Source organism: Sphaeramia orbicularis, chromosome 11 (genome assembly GCF_902148855.1).
Source record: "Sphaeramia orbicularis chromosome 11, fSphaOr1.1, whole genome shotgun sequence".
Lineage (NCBI taxonomy): Eukaryota > Metazoa > Chordata > Actinopteri > Kurtiformes > Apogonidae > Sphaeramia > Sphaeramia orbicularis.
The window spans coordinates 18,026,391-18,047,976 of record NC_043967.1 but is presented as its reverse complement, the minus strand read 5'-3'; the positions used below and the strand labels follow the sequence as shown (position 1 = coordinate 18,047,976).

At 36.9% G+C, this 21,586-nt stretch overlaps 1 protein-coding gene across 1 annotated transcript; it reads left to right on the top strand.

Annotated features, from left to right (window-relative positions):
• Positions 1-1,562: 1,562 nt before the first annotated feature.
• tmem106bb (transmembrane protein 106Bb) lies at positions 1,563-11,757 on the top strand. The gene is made up of 8 exons (XM_030147359.1): positions 1,563-1,639; positions 3,056-3,259; positions 3,404-3,467; positions 5,919-6,078; positions 8,890-9,030; positions 9,111-9,160; positions 10,178-10,231; positions 10,341-11,757. Exons 2-8 carry the CDS (start codon positions 3,064-3,066, stop codon positions 10,477-10,479), a joined length of 804 nt encoding a protein of 267 aa, XP_030003219.1. The 5' UTR covers positions 1,563-1,639; positions 3,056-3,063; the 3' UTR covers positions 10,480-11,757.
• Positions 11,758-21,586: the final 9,829 nt, after the last annotated feature.

Below are 21,586 nucleotides of genomic sequence, written 5' to 3'. Positions count from 1 at the left end.
CTAAGATTTCTAACCCCATTAAAAGGACAAGCAGTCATACAATCAAACAAATGCCCAGAGTACTTGAGATAGTATTTGATAATTGAGCCACTGGGATCTGAAGAGGTTAACCTGTACAAACAAGTAGTTTTTCGTTGATACTCAGCGTTTGATTAATGTCACAACCACTCAGTCAGCTTTGAGAAATTGATGTCTGAGGGTCAGAGGTTAGCGCATGAGTTCAGGTGTGTTGAAGCGCTGAAGTGTTGAATGCACTAAGGATTTCATCATTTGGTGTTCCATTTCATTCAGACTTTTCATTCTATTAATCTCCCATCTGCACACAAGGACAAGATGATGTTTGTGGACTCTAGCAGACCTGACGGGAAATGATGAACTTGCTGGGTTTCAGAACATTTCATCACCATTTGGTCGTGACGGTGTCCTATACTTGTATATTGTGTCGGAATCTCCTTCGTGTATTGGTGGCTGATTATGAAATATGTTGCAAAAAACTAGAAGTATAGACGACTGGGCACAAGCTTGTCTAAAGGACGGAGTAACTGGTGAAAACATCATCAGCACTAGATAATGTGAAACCTTGTCAGTAGGCAATCTGATCTCCCACGGGTAATACTCTCCAACCTATATTGCTAATGTAATGGCATTGCAATCCCTTACAAATCTTCTGTCGCTTGTCATTACACATGGCTGTACAATAGTACTTTACCAGAAAGTACCATAGTACACATACCTAGCAATAAATCAAATGGACAAAAAAAAAAAAATCTTTCAAATACAATCTCTTTAAATTAACCTGGTGAGCATGTCCAGAGGTGTAAATAGATGAGTACTCATAACCTCAGCCAACAAAGGAAACATTGACACCAAGTGGATATATTCTAACATTGCAACTAGAATGATGGGAAAACAGCCTTCTTTCACTTAGTTTAAGAGGATGCTGCTCTCGTTTGTTATCATCACCGTTCTTGTTTTAAACTTTTGTGCAAGTTCCTCAATCTAAATGGCTATATTATTTGTATCTACCTTGTACAAAACACAAACAACTTGCTGAAATTAGGATCTACAAGACATTAAAACCTGCACCAACTAAATAAATAGCAGGCACATTTATCTTGTAACTGTGTTTAAATAAAGGTTTGGTTAGATTTCATACAAAAATAGCTTGTGACATAATCTTGCTGAAGTTAGAATTTCAATATGTTTGCTTATGAAAGGGGAAATATTCAGATTTCATTTCTCAGTTCTTTGTGAGTTGAAGACATGCACTGACAGAAACACTGTGATAGTTTCATGGCCATAGGATTTCAGAGTTTTTAGGTGGATATATCTGTCTGATCAGGTGCAAAATGCGCATGGTAAGGTTTTACAACATAAAATTAACTAACAGTATATTTTGAGTGAATTTTTTTTTTTTTTTGTTATTTTGTTTACATGATGGTCAAAACTACGACGTTAACTGTAAGTCGTATCCATTCGGTTTTCCAATATGATCAGCTGCAGGGACAGAATTGACACTATTTTTCCTACGGTATATGAATGCATCACACCCGCGCATGTCTGTTTTACAGCAGATAAACAAAGCTGCATGAGCGTCTGGTAGGAGTAAACTAGCCTCTACCGAAGGAGTCGCATTAAGGTAATACTCTTTTGACACTTTATAATTTATCGCTGAATCGTGATTTCACACAGCTCCTTACACAATAAAGCTTTGTTGCCACGTATTATGCGTGATGTTTAATCAGTTAGACAAGTTAAGTAATGTAACATTGGTCACCGCTAACATTTAGCTTAGCTGTCAGTTGGTATTTTGTCCAAGAACCATTTTGACAGTTTGCTTATTCACTTTAGTTTTCTAAGTTAGTTATACGTTGGTTAACTCTGGTGTCGTTAATAGTTTTGGTCTAGGCTTATGTAAGACGAAACAACCCTGTAGCCGTAACTTTAAAGTTGACAGGCCCAGGTTAACTGCTTCATCAGTAAAGTGAGCCAGTCCTCGGAGTGGACAGGCCTCAATAATTCAGAGTGGCAACAGTATGTGGGATGTGGGCCCAGTGCTAATGAGTCAACACACATATATTTGTAATGCCACAGATGCCGGGGAGCATGTGGGCTAACCCGAGTCTGTCAACAATAAGTAATTACTAATGTTAGTAGCATTTGACCACCGGTTATTTGTCTGTGCAAAAAAACATGCATGCTGTCATTTCAGTTTTCAACACATACCTTATTACTGGACTGACTAAGCTCCTTTTCACCGTAACTTACTAACAATAGGGTGTTATACAACTAGTGTTATCTATTAGCACATGGAAATAATGTGGCATGAACACAGCATTTGAAAGGCTTTAGTGTTTGGCTTCCTGAAGTCAGTTTGAGAAGCAGAGCAGTTCTTTCAGTATTTAGGTGCATTTGAAACCTGCTCTTATCACCAAATGCACTGTAACAATGTGAAACATCAGTCCATACCCATACAGTATTTTGTACCAAAGTATACTTAAAACAGTAATCTATTTCTCTAGAGCCTGGTCAGAATGGGTGGTTTAGAGGCTGGTAATAGTATTGTTTGTAAGTGTAAATTTGATATTTTGCATTTAAATACACATTCTCAGTGTAATTCCCTTTACATTCTTTTATTTATTTATTATTTTTTATTTTTCAGAATTAACTGTTTGTACTACTACTACCATTAACTCTTAATGGTATCATTAATAGCTTAACTCTCACTTATATTGCAATTTAAGCCTTCATCACAGTGTATTGCAAGATTAAATTAGGGCTATAATAATAATATAAGTATAATGTTCAAGATGAGAGCAAGTGAAACTCTGAAAGGTTCATTTTATATGCACATTAGTATGTTGACAAACTTAACTGGAAAGAGAGAATAATGACAGCCCCATTGGTTCCATAAAAGTTTCAAACTGTATGCTTTACAGATTGCTGTTTACATTGTTAACCACTAGTTTCTGTCTGTTAGCTAATCATTAACCCAGGTATGTGCTGTCTCTAGCTGATAGTGAGAGTGACCAGCTGTTTGTCTTTTGCTTTGTAGGTGTGACTATGGGGAAGTCTTTCTCCCACCTCACACATCAAACGGGCCAGGATGATGGTCTTGACAGCCTGACATCTCCTCTAGAGGACTCCCAGTCTGAAGATGGCAAGACTGAGGATGTCTCTCAGTTTCCCTATGTGGAGTTTACAGGACGGGACAGTGTGACATGTCCCACATGTCAGGGCACTGGGAGGATCCCCAGAGGTACAACTGTGGGCATACTTATTATGGATCACAAGATTCCATAATAATCCTGAAATAAACCAGTGTTATTGTACAGAATAGGTGGTTCATTTTATTTCAATCAACAGCTGACAGTGACTCATTATTGACATCTGATTGTTTCAGGACAGGAGAATCAACTTGTGGCATTGATTCCTTACAGTGACCAAAGGTTGCGACCCAGGAGAACGTAAGTGCTATAACCACTACATTTGTTCTTACGCTGTATTTACATTGTTAAAGGACTAAACACACCTAAATGCTAAGCCTTTGTATTCTATCAGCCACAAATCTAAAATAGCAGGTTTATCAAAAAGGAAGATGAAATCAACAGCTTAATTATATCCCCGAAACTCCATTTTGAGTATATAATGGTTTTACCCCGAACGCCGCTGCTGGATATCCTTTGTGTGAATGCTATAACTAGGACAGATTTGGTTGGATTTCTTATCCCTTGATAACAAACATAGGGGACCCCTAGTGGAAGAACCCTATCGATTTCAGCTTCTCTGAGTATTTTAAGTCATCCAAATGGGTGTGCTATAATTGAAAATCAGTTTTTTGGACATAGATCAAGCAATAATAGTCCGAGTGAGATCAAATTTGGTCCATATTGATTGTCTTACAAATGTCCATTCTCTGGACACCATCCAGAGTTCATATAGTGTCATTTTCATTCACTAGGTGGCGTTTTGTGGTGGAAAACTGGTTCTCTGACTTATTCTGCCACTGTCAGGTCGATGTAGCTCAAATTGAGTTCTTATCGATTGTCTAACAATTCTCTTTCTTCATGCCACTGCCTTGAGTTTACATGATGTCATATTTTGACACCAGGTGGTGTGCTTTTTCAAATGGTTGGGGGAGCAGAGGATTGGGGGGATTTCGGGATTATGACCTTGCTATCGACCCCCGACAGCATAAGCCTCATTTGATTTTGTAAAATATTTGACTCTGAGTACAGTAAGTTCAAGGAGCCTAAGCAATGTCATTACCAAAACTGAGTACAGTTAATGGCAAACACAGGGAAATAAGATAAAATAAAATATCTAGCTTAACATTCACTATTAGTACTTTCAGACTCCAGGCTCAGACTCCAGGCCTTATTGGACTCATTTATATCAGCCTATTGGACACTGGTTCAACCTGCATAGTCACCATTCACATATGATGTTGCTAATCTAGGTGTCTCATCATGCATTGTCAAAGGATTGCAGTCCTTGCATTGTTTCATAGGCAGCGTATTTAGAACTTACTGGTGTCGCTTTACTGCTTCTTGATCTCCGTCTCATGTATAATGCTTCTCACCAACCTATATTTAGGTAATTCCGTCATAATTATGAGGTGATTGTATGCTGTTGTAAGATTATGATGCTGCAAATTCTGTTGCATCCGTAGCCTGTGAGCCTACTACTTGTGCACACATCACTACATTATCGACAGCCAGCAGCAGCTAAAAGAATTGTCATAACAGTAAAGTGTGAAACAAGAAGGGTTTGACAATCTGTTTCTCACCAGTCAGAAAAGACCAGCCATTTTAATGTGAGTGACGAATGAACTGGCATACAGTAGTTTCACATCATATTCTTCACTAGAATATAAACTGCAGCTGATGTGCAACAGACAGAGAAAGACTGCGAGCTAATCATGCAGTGTGTATGTTCTAGTAAAAGCATATGTCATATTCACATGCCTGGTAGTGCAACAGATGAGATTTTTCTGAATGGTGCTGCTCGTCAAGGATCCTAGTCCTGTCAATAATGACCCATATCAAACACACACACACACACACATATATGTATCACTCATAACAAAAATGACCGTGAATAAGGGTTGCCTAATGCTCACAGACCCCCAATTTAGGTTTCCCTGCAAAATGGGTTAATCGGCCAGGAACGGCATCACTATCTGAGCAAAAAGTCGAAACGCTTTAAGGATGATTTCAATGTTTGCCATACAATCATTGAGCTCGTTTACATGCACACCAATACTCCAATCATTATCCGATTTCTGGAGTTATCAGATTATTCAAGTGATCATGTAAAATGTTATGCTTTATCAGATGACAGCAGTAATCTGATTATGAGTGATCAGATTAACACACCTGGATTTGTCCCCAACACTCCGGTGTCTTCTTGCATGTATACAGGTTAATCTGATTTCGTTCTTTTACATCTGCGCATGTGTAAACACAATTGAAATCGTAGACAACGGAAATTACTTAGTCAAACATGGGCAGGAGACAATAACAGGAAGTTTGAATCTACCATCACTAAGTACATATGTACACTGAAAGAAGTCTGATAATGGACTGGAGTGTTTAAACCAGGGTTTTTGATTATCCCATTTCTTAAGTGCATGTAAATGTGTCAGATCTGATTATTACAATTATCTGATTACTCCCAGTTATCAGACTTTTACAGTCATGTAAACAGGTCATTAACAAAGAAGATAAAATAACTGTTAACATGATCAGCTCATCAGATTTAAAATCCTCTCAAAGCAAACAGGTTCTATCAGATGTGCTAGTTAGTACACATATATAAGTTTCAGATAAATATCGCGAGTATGTAAAAATGTGAAGCATTGGTTTCTAGAGCATGTCGAATGAGTGGGTCATGTGCTTGTCAAATGTCTTAAACAGGAAGTTGTATGTTACGGCATCAGTGGCGGTGTGTCTGTTACTCTCCACTCTGGCGGTCTTCTTCCTCTTCCCCCGCTCCATCGACGTGTCCTATGTTGGAGTGAAGTCTGTTTATGTCAGCTATGACCAGGAGAGGCACAGCGTCTACCTGAACATAACGGTAGGTGTCCTGTCTGCAACTGCACCAACCAAACAGTACATGTCCTGTAGGTGAAGAATGAGTTAATCATGAAACACTGCTGTAATGGACAAAGGATTGGGTTAGAGCGTCTCCAAAACTGAAGGTCCTGTTGGATGACCCAGGTCTGCAGCGGATAGACTCTACCAAAAGTGGTCTAAGGAATGTCCATCAGAACCAGTCAAGTGTCTGTAGGATGTGCTGATTGAGCAAATCCATAGAGTCTGTATATTACAATGTCTAGGACTGGTGGTGTCCACGCCTCAAGTCAGAGCTGTTTCTGTTGACCAAAACACCTCCTACACATTATTAGGAGGGTGGTAATAATGTTACGTTGCCACAGATGCTTGACTGGGTTGAGATTAGGGATGTAATTATTAGAGATTTTGGTGCTATGATTATCGTCAGAGAAATGGTCACGATTATTACGATTTTTCTACAGGGGGTTTATACGTGGAGGTGCGTGAAAGTGAAACTAAACGTGCATTACGAAGGCCTCTACGTCTCCCGCTGTTGTGAAGCATCGGACTACCATAATTTCCAGACTATTGAGTGCACCTGAATTTAAGCCACACGCTGCCATCTCCAATGTCTCACCATCGATTCATTGATGCCAAGCTTACGTGCAGCCGCTCTATTTCCTTCTTCGACAGCCAGATCAATCGCCTTTAACTTGAAAGCTGCCTCATATGCATTTCTTCGTGTGTTTTCCATGATGAGGGTGTGCATGACATGAAAAATGACTGATCTGAATAATTTAGTGTGAGTGCATTTGATTTACGGTGATTCGAACGGTTTCATTGGTCCACTGTGACGAGCCAAAATGTATTGGCGGCATGAAGCTCGTTAGCCCGTAAAACATGAATTAGCTGCATCATTATTTAAGCCGCAGGGTGAAAAAAGTAGCGGCTTATAGTCCGGAAATTGTGGTATTTTATGCAGTTTGCCTTGTAATCAAACAGAACGTGTTTACTGCATCAATTCCCAAGGTAACCCTCCTGAAGCTTGTATGACAGTCTGAGCTGCTGGAGAACAATTACCTTACTCTACCAAAGCTATGCAGCCAGATTGTTGTGAATAGGTTGTGCAATGGTAGCCTGAAGATGCGCAGATGAAGGTAGCGAACGCAAACTCGATGGAAACGAAAATGAGCCCGCATCGAAAATATATTTACGGTCTGAATTTCTGAACTGTCTCTCAGACAGACGGTCAGCTTGTTCCCTCTCTGTCATTTTCACTGGTGGAATGTTGAATGCAGTGCTTCTGTAACGTTACTTTTGTTCCGTGTGGGAAGCGGATATTGGTGTGTCTTTGGTTCCGCTCTTAATCTAGCTTCTACTTTATGAGACGTTCTTGCGATTAATCGTACCGCCATGACATCGTTACAACCCTAGTTGAGATCTGGTTATTTTTTCATAGACCACTTTGGGTAGAATCCAGCCTCAACAGACAAGGAACACTCAGAGACCTGCAGTTTTGTAAATGTTCTGACCCAGTGATTTGGCCATCACAATTTGGCACTTGTCAAAGTTGTTCAAATCCTTACACTTGCTTATTTTGCTGATTCCAACACATCACCTTCAAGGAGTAAATATACCCCTGTCTCCCAATATATCCCGTTCCTTGAAAGGTGCCATTGTAACAAAATGATCCACATTAGTAGTACTTCACCTGTCAGTGGTCACAGTGATCAGTATACAGGCTTAATATTTTGATTGCACTTTCATATGCACTTAAATACTGTGTGGACAGCAGGTAAAATTTTTCTCTATATGTGCATTTATGTATTTTTCATGTAATAAAGTGTAAGATACATCACTTTTTTTTTTAAAGCTGAAAGTATCAAGAAACAACACTTTCCACTCAGTAACATCATGCAGAACAGAGGCTTTGCTGCCCCCTTGTGGATACACTTATGTTATATTTACATTTATATAAATTGAGTGCACAGGAAACTGCCTCAGTGCCTTCCAGTGTGTGTCTTGTATGTTGTGACAGCTGATTTGTCTGTTTTTTGTAAATAGTTTGCTGAAGGGCATGAAATTAGTTAAGGTCTGATACAGAATTTCAAACCTACCTTCTACCACTCTTTCCATCTCTTTCTCTCTTTCATCATATATGGATAATTATAATGCTTTTTTCCCCAAGGTTTTGCTCAGCATTTTTTACACTATTAACTCCCATGATAACATGTGCTACATAGAGAGAATTGATCAAATATAAAACAGTTCTTTTCTACTGGATTGAGAGACTTTTTATTTAATTTGTTTATTCATTTAAGCTTTACTTAACCAGGTAAGTTAGTTGAGAACTGATTCTCATTTCCACTTATGACCTGACCTAGAGGCAGGCACACAACCAGAATGAATGTACTTACTTACTTAGTTGAGGCTTTGGTTTTGTTGATTTTTTCCTTTTCTGCAGGTCGGCCTTTTTCTTCCACCACATTGGCCATAATGTATCTCTGACTATGTATCAAAAACTAAAGATTGTCACCTTAAAAAATCACAGCCTATGAAACCTGACCAGCACTAATAGAACACAGTGTTGTTGTGATTGTTTTTCTGAATACTATACCACATCCTACTCATGCTTTTAGCCATATTTACCATCTGTGTTTTTTGTAGCTTAATTTCACATAATGATAATTGTTCAATCCATTATTGATTAGCAAGTAAGAGTAATAGATTTTAGTGGAATAATCATTTGTGACCATATTCTATTTTCTTTATGTGTATTCATTAGACATCACTGAGGACCCATGTCCTTAACATGCTGTATTTTCTCCCTTAGAACACTCTAAACATCACCAACAACAACTACTACTCTGTGGTGGTGGCCAACATCACAGCTCAGGTGCAGTTTGCAAAGACGGTGATCGGTAAATCTCGCATCAGTAACATCACTGCCATCAGTCCTCTGGACATGAAACAGGTACTGTCAGTGTCTGCATCCGCCAACCATCCATCTGTCTGTGTACAGCACTAACCTCACTGTCATGTTTCATGTTCCAGATCGATTATATGGTTCCCACCCTCATTGCAGATGAGATGAGCTACATGTAGTAAGTACAGACTGGAACTGTTTTCGATTTGATTATTTAGCTTTTATTAAGTTACAGCCCATGTATGTGTTGCACACACTGGTTTCATATTCCCATGATGATGGTGGAAGAGACACCAAGTCCTGGTTTCTGTCAGTGCATTTGATGCATACCCCAATCAGCCATAACATTATGAATACTAACAGGCAAAGTGGTATTAATTTTGATTATCCAGTGGGACCTGTCAGTGGGTGGGATATATTAAGCAACAAGTGAACATTTAGTGCCAGAAGTTGATGTGTTAGAAACAGCAAAATGGTCAAGAGTATGGATCTGAGTAACTTTGACAAGGATTCAAAGGATAAAGATTCAAGGACTAATGTTCGTCTAATATATCCAACCCAGGGAAATGTACCAATGTAATGAAATGTTCAATATTATTGCGTTTCCCCTGTCAGTGGTCAAATTGTTGAATACGGACACCAGAGAGTACAGTTTTTATATATGCATACATATATAATTATACATACAAATAATATACACATGACTTTTGGCATCAGATAGGGTTATTGTTTTGATGATGCCCTGTGAAAACAGCACAATAAAAAACAGATACTTACAAAAGACTTACTTGCAAATTTTAGTGTACAATATGCATATAGTTTAAACAATCTCAGCACAAGAAATCGTTAGAAACGTGTACACTCAAATGGATCAGTTCATGCATCCTCCGTAGTCTTTAGGAATTGTTCTACTTCTGCAGAGATGTTTTTGAAGTAAACAGTGACATTGTTTGGGCTTGTTTTTAGTACATTACAGAACTGAAGATAGAAGTTTTAAAGTTTTAAACCTCGGTGCCAGCAGAGGGTGCTGTTGTTTATAAAACTGCATAATCATCATCATCATATTAATTGTACCTTTGGACTGATCCTGTGTGTTACTGTGGGTTGATAGTATGTTGCTTCTAAATGAAGTTCATTCATCATGTGTTAATTTGTCCACATTAGACATTTAAATAAAATGTGTTTGATTTTCTAGCGACTACTGCACTCTGCAAACCATTAAGGTTCACAACATTGGTGTCATGATGCAGTAAGTTGTATTTTTTTTTTTAAATTTAATACCAACATGTCAGCATCACAGCCTGCTGTTTGTGTCATGTGTCTCCAGCTTCAGCCTCATCTTTCATCTTCTTCTGCAGAGTCACTGTTACTACAACATACTTCGGTCACTCCGAGCAGGTGTCTCAGGAGATGTACCAGTATGTGGACTGTGGAGGGAACACCACCTCTGTCAGGGGGACCACCCAGACATTCAGCGTCCCACACACTGCTGAGTAAACCCCCTCCCCACTGAAGGCTAGCCTTATAGTATACTGTTTCTTCCTTCTGCAGCACCTAACACACTAGTGTTGTCACAATATCATCACACTAGGTAAAGGCCCATTTCAGAAAAAGTCTCTCCCACACTTTTCTGCTGTTTGCACATAGGTTTTTCTTAACTTTGCAGCAAATTAAGTCAAAGTTTGTATATTTGTATGGTGTTACCGGATACACTGGCTCAGCAAGTAATTTAGAAATGAAAACGAACATCATCTCTCCATGCCTTTGTTCACCAAGATGTCATCTTCACTTACCTTAAACACACTTTATGTATCTAGTGAAATGCTAGATGCATCTTTAATCAAGACAAAAACTCTTAAATATAACATCAACTCAGTCTGTGTCTTATGCTGACATTTGGAGGGTGAAAACGGTCTTTGATATCTCATGATGCAATTCTAATTGATAAGGTTTGCCATGTTAAGGGGCATAATTGAACATTTGTTGACATTTTCCTAGCGGCATGTTATTGTGACAACACTGCTATTAATACATTTCATGTGTTTCTTTGTGTGATACAGCAGTTTTGTTCTTAAATAAGGGGAAGAATCAAAAAGGGGCTTCGGTAGAAGATGAATAATAATCGTTGAAAACTTGACTGATATATTTCACCACTCATCAAACCATAATGCACTTTATATGTCTATTTGAGATGCACAGTATATTCATGGTCCAAGTTCTCTGATTTATATGATAAAGAAAAAGCAGGTACTATTGAGTTTATGCAGAGCAAATAGAGTCAGATATCTGAAGAGTTTGATTTTGATAGCAGAGATTGACTCACCTCTTTGCCAGAATCAGATGGAAACCAAATTTAAATCATGTTGTGGTTGCTCTTTTTGTTCATTTGGCATAACTGAACCATACATCATGTCAATATCTGTGGATCTTCTCTCCTTTGAAATATAGGTTCTGTTAATTTGTGTTACTTTTGGTTTAAAAACTTTAAGATTGTTCACAAGCCTTTGTTCTTGTTGTGTTGAATTTGTACAATCTGCTGATTTACCTGTTGGAGTGTTTAGTTGTTGAGTTTTCCCTTCCACGGTGTATATATTAGAGTGTTTGTTACCATTGATTTGTTATGAACACAAACTTTCATTCCATTTTTAATGCTCAAAGTGGAAAATCAGAATGCAGGAGGTTTCTGTTCTAATGTGTTACATTGGTCTGCCTTATTCTTTTTCCTTCTCATCCAGAATCAGATGCTGATGTTTACTATGTAAAAAAGGCCTAGTTGGGTGCTTCTAGAAAACTGGTCCCTAAAAACAGGACATGGGGCTCAAAATTCAAACTAGATGTAGACTAATGTTATGAAGCAAGTTTAGAAGCACTTTGGGTCTGTTTTAAAAATAAATACTTACTGAGATAAAAGAGAAATTATGTTTCAGATAAAACACATTTTTATATTGTTACCTCCGCCAAGGAGGTTATGTTTTTGTTTTACATTGTATTTAATACAAAAATCTGTATGTAACATGGTCAAAAGGACACGAAAATTATGTGCTACTATTTTTTTGAATATCTCCTTATTTTCTCACAGGTACATTTTGGTAATTGAACTAATTATGCAAGGCTGTGTTTCACAAAATGGCCGCTGCTGCAAAATCATTTGCGATTTATTTGCATTTAACTGGGCAGGTTCTCCATGTAACGCAAGTGGACACAATGGGTAACACACAAAACCTGGAATGAGACTGAGATTCATGAAAAACCCACATGTCTGGATTAGAAAAACCACTAGGATAATCAACTTTAACAAAGTATCCTTATAGTAGTATATAAGACCATTTCAAGCTATGTTTTCAAAATAAAATGCACTGACACCTAGGTAGCTTTTCATGTCCCAGTTTTGGTTCTGTTTTTGGCCCCAATATTTTACAAAAAAATCATTAATTTTGGGATGGCTCAGAGCAAGAGTATAATTTTTTTTGCATTTATATAAGGTAGGTACATCCTGGGGGGGAATATGTCTACATTTCTCTTCTATTATTAGGTCTGAAAAGCTGGTAAAGTGTCAGATACCAAAATGTACCCAGTTTCATAGAAGCACCCAGTTACAAAAAACCATAAACCAAACCTCATACAAACTTCTACGGATTCTATACATCAAACCGTAGAGGAAACAAAGCAGACAGTCAAAAATAGGAATATGTTACGAAGAGCCAAAGTCCTGACCTCACATTCTCCGTTACAGTGTTTCTACAGCTCAGTTCAGTCTCACACTGCCTGTTTTTTCCTGTTACTACTCTAGGACACATAGGCTCCATTCGCTAATTAAAGGCAAAAAACTGTCAGATTTAGGAAAAAGTGAAAACGGCACGTTACCGCACATCTACATCATGTTGTCTTACGTTTTTGTCAGCTTTCTGATTCCATTTAGATTCAAAGATATGATCGAGTGTGAAAAGTTAAAACCAATGTTGTCAAAGAAATGCATCTGGACAGCAGCGTCACAGACAAAAACCATCCCCTCTTACCTGTGAAACGCATACATCTACATCTTCTAGGAACACCTGCATGACATGACACCACTGTAATTTGAAAAATACTATAAATGTACACAATAATACTTCTGCGTTTCCGATTCTGTTACACATTAGTCGCTTTTCCATTGACCCTAGAGGGGTAATATAATAATAATAATAATAATAATAATGACTATATCTGTAAATCAACATGATATTTACGTTTGTCACCATGTTTATGGAATGACTTCTCGTGTCATCTCGCGATAATAAATAAACAAATCATCGCATTTGTGATTTAATGGAAAAACCAACATTACACACTTTCGTTTTTTCGACATTTAGTAAATATCAGTAAAGTTTTGCACAGATGTCCAATGGAAAAGCCACTCATTTCTTCTGGATACTCTGTTACAGCTGATCCCAGCCTGCAGCCCTTTACTAAACTAACCTCAATACGTCCTGGATGTTTCTGATTGGATGCTCAGATGAATCCTGTATGTGAATTATTAATATATATATATATGTAAAGCTTGTCATCTGTATCTGGGTAAAAAGGCAAAAAGCAAAGGCACACATTTCCATAGACCCCCTGCCGCTAAATCTTATTTATTTATTTGTTTTCACACTGGATCTATAAAATATTTCAAGTATCAGCAGCAGCAGTTTTGGTTTTTTGTTTGTTTTATTTGTTTTGGTTTAGTGCCATATCTTCAGATTCAACAGACTTAAATTTTGAAATAATGAAGAAATTTAATGAATTTATGGAGTTGCAAATGATGGATTTTCCACACATCTCCCTTGACTGACTATATATAGTAAACACTTAATATCCATTTGTTTTACATACATGCATTTCAGTTTTTTTTATTTTTTATTTTTTTATTATGAAGTCACACAGCAATGGAAAGTAGAAACATTAAACTATTGATAGATTGGACTCATGAAGCGCTGTTTTTGCATTTTCATCTGCAATACATTTCCATATTTCTGATATTACTGGAATACATTCGGTCCTGCTGATCCATGTTTCTGTTCCATGTCACAGAAACAGACTTGACAAGCTGAGTTTCACATTAAGTATTAATCACGCCCACATTCCTGTTCCTACTATGAGTTACACTCCCATTTTGCTACCAAATGGAGCAATAGAAGATCCAGCATTTCACATAACTTATTTTTTTCTTGATAAATGAATAAAAGAACATAATTTTTTAAACTCAGATCATTAGTGATGAATCAAATCTATTTTCGGAACATCCTGTGTATTTAGTTTTGTATGAATTCAGTCAGCACAGAGACAGTTTCTATTTTACGTGATGTAAATATGCTGAAATGGTGTGTGCAGTGTTTCATATGAAGTCTGACTTGTTGAAAATAGATCACAGCTTTAACATTTGTACGGACTGTTTCATCATCTAAGGCGCAATGATGTTTTATGTTTGTTTTTTTCTAATATTAACATGGAGTTCTGTTTCTGATAATCCTGATTTGCATTTAACATTTTGAAAAAAGCTATTTTAGACTCCTACCTCTGTCATTTTTAACATTTTGTTCATCATCATTCATACTTACTGTTATGGGAGAGTAAATAAAGTTTTAAACTGTAAATGTTATCGGAAAAGTCGTCTTCTTCTTATTATAATAATAATAAAAATAATAATAATAATAATAATGATAATAATACATTTTATTTAATTGTGTGCTACAGTGAGTGCGAATAGGGGCAATTTTCTATAAAAAGCTCATGTTCAACTAATAGACAGGATTTAAATTCTGTTTTACTGTGGTTATATTTTCACATTAATTCCATCAATGCATTGGAAAAATCTTTCCATATTCACTTTGTTGAGAGGTGGAAGAGGTTCTTTGAAGTAGTGATACTTTAATAATATCTGTGTTATCAGTGGCTAAAACAGATTTTTTGGAGAAGAAAATGTGTTATTTTGGTACAGTTTTACTCTATTTTAATCTGAAAGAAACATATTACACAAGTGACTTTTGTATTTGCAATATGTGAGAAATAGAACAAACAACTCTGAGAATTACTGTTACTATTGGATATAAAATGGTTTGATCTAGTAAACAAATAGTCATTAACCCGATATTATGTTTAATATACTTTATGATTGTAAAGGTAATGCAGGTAATAGTCCAAGAAACACAGTCTACTGTTATATGTGACTGAGAATCAGAAATCAATAGGATCAGGTGAACATGAGCCAAGTTTTACATTTTCAGTTGAAAAATTACATTTACTCACATCAATTAAAGTTGAAAATATCAAAGAAATATAGTATAAAAGCTGTTGGATTGATGTAGTGAATTAAAAAGTACATTATTCCAACTGCACTACAGTAAAATAGCGTTAAGCATGGGTGTTAAACTCATTTTAGTTCAGGTTCCACATCCTCCCAATATGATCTGATATGGATCAGACCAGTAAAATAATAATAATAATAATAATATATAAAGAATGTCAACTTCAAACTTGTCTCTATTTTAGAGTGAAAAAAAGTTGGGTTACATTATGAAAATGCTTACATCTAAAAACTATCCTTTAAAAAATGTGAATAACACTAACAACCATGAAAAACTGAAATTTACTGAGAAAAATAAAAGTAATTTCAACAACTTTATGCCCCCGCTTCTCATTTACACATGCTCATTACAACTCACAGATCACAGTGGAAATACAAATACATAAAACATTTAATAACAAGCAGAGTGTTAAAGTTGCACTTCAGGCTGGTAATATTTGTTCATGTTATTCGCTGTTTTGTGAAATGATAGTTTATAAATGCAAACGCTGTCTTAATGTAATTTTAGTATTTTACTCGTTCCACCCAAGGTTTTTATCGTTAACAAAAACTAACGAAGTGAAAACTAGAATCGAATAAACATTTTCGTTAACTGAAATAAATTAAAACTATAATTAAAAGAAAAAATGATAACTAACTGAAACTGTATTGTGTGCTTACAAAACTAACTAAAACAGATAAAAATGATGGTCCATCACTTCTCGTCACTTGTCGTTTAGAGTCGTCTTCTTGTCCCCACTCTACCAGGAAACATGGAGACTAAAGTCAATTGAAAGCAGCAGAGTCCTGTCTGGGATTAATGTGAATACGACGGCAAGGAAGAGAAAAGTTATGAAAATACTAGAATTAAACTAAAACTAAGCATTTACAAAAAAAAAAAAAAAAAAAACAGTAAATCTGCTCTAAAAACTAATTAAAACTAACTGAATTAGAGAAAAAAAAGTCAAAACGAACTAAAATTAAACTGTAATGAAAAATCCTAAACTACTACAACTGTGGTCCCACCCACTTGTGATCAAATTGGGTTGAACGTGGCCCCTGAACTAAAATGATTGTTAATATCTTATGTGTAATTTTTGCATTTCATAAATTCATCCCATGGGCTGAATTGGACCCTTTGGTGGGCCACTTTTGAGCCCATGGGCCGTATGTTTGACACCCATGGCATAAGGGAAAGGATTAAGGTATAATCACATGATACTATTGTCTGACCTTCATCATGGTTTTAGAGTAGGTTGGTAAATATTAACTAAAGCAATTGGAAATAATAGTTGTTTTAAAACAACTCAGTGTGGAATTATGTGATAATGCACTAAATATGAAGCAAAAATAGAGGAAAATGTTTATTTCTACCGGCTCTGTGCGTCCATCAGCTGAGTCACAGGTGAGTAAAGGTGAACTTCAACCTTCGCAGAAACATCCAGACAATTCTTCCATCCAGACGACGTCTTCATACCACAGAATGGCTTATAAATATCTGGAGCTGTAAGTTAAGAACAGGTTGGTCATGACCATAAATGTGAATGTATACGTACAGTTGTGCTCATAAGTTTACATATAGTACCCTAGCAGAATTTATGATTTTTTTGGCTGTTTTTCAGAGAATATGAATGATAATACAAAACCTTTTCATTCCCTCGTGCCTAGTGGTTGGGCGAAGCCATTTATTATCAAATGTGTTTCCTCTTTTTAAATCATACTGACAACAGAAACTATCCAAATGACCCTGATCCAAAGTTTACATACCCTAGTTCTTCATCCTCTGTATCGGCCCCTTTAACATCAGTGACAGTTTCAAGTCTTTCGTGGTCATTGTGCATGAGACACTTTATTTTCTCAGATGGAAAAGCTGCCCATTTTTCTTGGCAAAACACCTTCAGTTCCTTCAAAGGAGTGATATTTCCCTTTTTTTTAATGGAATTATGCATTTTAAAACGTTTCCCTGTGGTCTACATAAACTGTAAATGCTGTGCTTGGGTCTGAATTCTTCATTAATTCAACTCCACAGGTCCATCTTCAACCCTATTTCTGACTAATGACACCAGAAAGGTCGTTTTGAGCGCTGGCCCTTTAAATGCACATGAGCAACTTCATACCCCACCTCCTCCAGGTTGTTGACCATGCTTTCTGTTCCGTTCAGCCACTTGTGTTTGTTAATACAACCTACAACTGAACATTTTAGGTAATCGGCTCGAAGTTTGGACATATTTTCAGTATGAACTACAACCGCTACTGCTGATGAACAATTATGTCGTACTCTGAGAAATGTTCGTCGGAAGTCTTGACCTTATATGTGCAAACGTCGTGACATAAGTAGTTATAGACGTAACAAATTAAGCAGGAATTGAAACGAGTTGTAGAAATCCACTTGATTTTTGCCAGAATGAATCTAAAGATAGCTTTGCAGCACCTGGAGGGTTCAAATTCAAACTTTCTGAACTATTAGGGTCCAAATACACAAATAAATGAACCAAAGACGAATAAAAGTGGCTCAATGATATTGAGGTCAGGAGACTGTGATGGCCACTCCTTCACCTTTTTTCTGCTGTAGCCAGTGACAGGTCGACTTGGACTCTTGTGTTTTGGATCATTAGTCGCTTCTCCATTGGACATCTGCGCAAAACTTTACCAATATTTAGAGAATGTCAAAAAACAGAAGTGCATAATGTTAAATTAAATCACAAATGCGATGATTTCTTTATTTATTATCATGACATGACATGAGCAGTCATTCCATAAACATGGCAACGAACATAAATATGGGGTTGATTTACAGATATATTCATTATTATTATATATTATCCTCTATCTCGTACTAAATTCTAAAATGATTAGGTTTCCTTATGTGTCCACACATACCGCGACATGTTTCTTTTTAAATTCTTCTTCTTTGCTTGTTGTAATGTCCGTCAACATCCGTTTTTTTATTCACATGACTCTAGTTGCGAAAAAAGGTCTTTCCATTGCAGATTTGCATTATATACCATTTTCACTACGCCCGAAAAACCACCTCTTGCCAGCGCAAAAACTTTTAATCAAAAAACGGGAGTTTTGGTGAAATTGTCGTTTTTCCATTAGGTACATTTTTATGTGTAAGTTATATTTGCACAATTTGAGCATCAATAGTCGCTTTTCCATTGGACATCTGCGCAAAACTTCACCGATATTTACTAAATGTCGAAAAAACAGAAGTGTGTAATGTCGGTCTTTCCATTAAATTACAAATGAGATGATTTGTTTATTTATCGCAAGATGACACAAGAAGTCATTCCATAACCATGGCTTCGAACGTAAATATGGTGTTGATTTACAGATATATTCATGATTATTCTATATATTAACCCTCTATCTTGTACTAAATCAAAAAATGATTGGGTTTCCTGGTGTGTCCACACATACCGCAACATGTGTCTTGTTCTTCTCCACTTGTTGTAACGTCCATCAACATCCAGTTTTTTAATTCACCTGACTCTAGTTGCGAAAAAAAAAGGTCTTTCCATTGCAGTTTTCCGCAATATACCATTTGCACTATGCCCGAAAAACCACCACTTGCCAGCGCAAAAACTTTTAATTGAAAAATGAGACTTTTGGTGAAATTGTCGTTTTTCCATTAGGTAAATTTTTATGTGCAAGTTATATTTGCACAATTTGAGGGTCAGTGGAAAAGCAACTAATGGAGAAGCGACTAGTGTCATGTTTGAACATTCAAGACCATCCCATGCTCATTCTGTCAGGGTACGTAAACTTATGACACGACTGTATGTATATTTGAACTGATCAGCTCCTCATTACCTTCTGGACACTAAACCCACACAGTTGGCTCCAACAGTCCTGATCCTATCGCTACAATCAACAGTGTCCTGTAACTAATACACTTAAGGCTCTGTTTCAAAATAAGAGTGCGGGGACAGAAATCTGATTACTGAGCAGCTGCAGTGAACATGGGCTTGGGTCTAACCTGTTTACCACTGTCCCTCTAAACCATTTCCTGCCTGACCTGTTTCTCCCACAGACGTGTTGTGTTGTGGACACAGTGAACGCTGCTTTTTAATGAGTGTTTGTGTCCATCGGTGCATCAGTAAAAGGTCATCCTAAAAGTTAATCCTGAGAGTGTAGAAGAAGGACTCAGTGCCCATGTTTGACCTGTGGCTGGGGGAACTGGTAAACACGCTACATCTGGAAAGACTGAAGTATTATGATGATGACAGATGCAAAGATGCAATCATTAATCCTAGCCTACAAAATTCTCAGTGGGTCTGCTCCTACCTACTTAGGTGCACTGATAAAAGCTTATGTTGCCCCACGACCGCTCTGCTCGTCTGGGGAATGTTGTCTGGTGGTCCCCAAACCTTGTACAAGACAATCCAGGCTCTCTTCATGGGTCGTTCCACGTTGGTGGAACGTTCTACCGAGCACTACGAGAACAGAGGCGTCCCTGCCTATCTTCAAGAAGCTCCTGAAGACCCAGCTCTTCCGAGAGCACCTCCTGTCCTAGCACTTTCGAACATTCCATTTTAAATATATTAATAAGGTTTTTCCCAGGATTATCACAGATTTTCTCAGGATCATCTCTGTACCTGCTGCGGTGGTCCTGCCTCTCTCCTGCCTTCATCGTCATCACTCACTTATCCTCAACTGCCTCCATGTATCTCCCCCTTCTCCCCCTCTCCCCCAGTCTCTCTCTATCTCTATCACTCTCTGTTTTCTCCTCCTCTACTCTCGCTCTTTAACTCCAACTGGTCCAGGCAGACGTCCATCCTCCAGGAGTCTGGGTCTGCTCCAGGTTTCTGCTGTTAAAGGGAAGTTTTTCCTTCCACTGACACCAGTCACAAGTGTTTGCTCCTGGAGGATTCTGTTGGGTTTCTGTAAATTGGCTCAGAGTCTGGTTTTGACCAACTCTATATGTAAAGTGTCATGAGATAACTTTTGTTGTGATCTGGCGCTATATAAATAAAATTCGATTGATTGATAGATTTGATTGGTTTTCCCCTGTAAGTCGCTTTGGAAAAAAGCGTCTGCCAAATACATAAATGTAAACGTAAAGTATTTGACCAAATATAGGACCATGTGTTCAAATTTTTTCAGTGAGGTGACTGATGTGAGTGATTGACCTTGTTGTTTTCTGCATTACATACACTTTTCTGTCTTTAATTTGATATAAGATAACTAATTTGTAGCATATTGATTTCCTGTTGTCAGGACTGTGTTGCTGTAAATTCACTGATGAGTGTTTATGTTGTTTAATGTAAAAATGAAAAAATGAATGAATATACTGTAAATTTAAAAAAAAGGTTGTCCTGCTACACAGATACCGTATTATTCACAGGAAATTGACGTGTCATCCTTCCCAACATGTGATGAAGCATATGATGTGTGAGTGTAAAGCTTCTTAAATGTGTACAAACTGGTTGTGTCAGTGAGTTTACTCAATTTCAGTTTTGTGCTGATCACATCATGACAAATGAATCAATCTTCCAAATTTATCACTGTCAGACTTTATTTTTATAGTTCACTCTCATGAGATTTCATTATTTTGGTCAAAGGTTGCACTAAACTTCCTCCTATCCTTGATTTTTACTCTTGAGAGACTAGATGAAAAACACTTAATGTTGTCATAAAAGCCTCTTTGTCCTTCTGTGTCATACAACTTCATGTTCAGTTCACAGCTGTAGACATGGTTTTAGTTTCTTTTTTTCCACTTTTTGCCACTTAAGTTATCTTACATTTTTAAAGGATACAATACACAATTTTATCTCTTTGTCCTGCTATAAGAAATAAATAATGCACTGGAAAATCAAAATTTTACCAAGTGTATTTTTCTCATTCTAGTCAAAATATCTTATCACACTTAAAATAAGACATAATCACGTAAAGAGTAATTTTTCAGTGAGATAGAAGAACTTCAAGAAATCCTACCAAAATAATTTTCACTTGCTCCATTGACAGATTTTTGTTTTTGTTTTTTTTTTGCTTGAATTAAGCAAAAAAATCTTGAGTTAAAAAAAAAAAAAATCTCTAATTAAGCAAAAAAAAAAAAATCTTGAATTCAGCAAATCTTGGTAAGATTTCTTGAAATAAGATTTTCAAGATCTATTGTCTAAAAATAAGTTCTTATATTTCACTGAAAAGTTACTCTTTAGGTGATTGTCTTATTTTAAGTGTGATGAGATATTTTGACTAGAAATGAGAAAAATACACTTGGTAACATTTTGATTTTTGCAGTGTGGAGGTAAAAACATAAACTACACACAGGTACATTTGGATTTTTTCATACTTGAT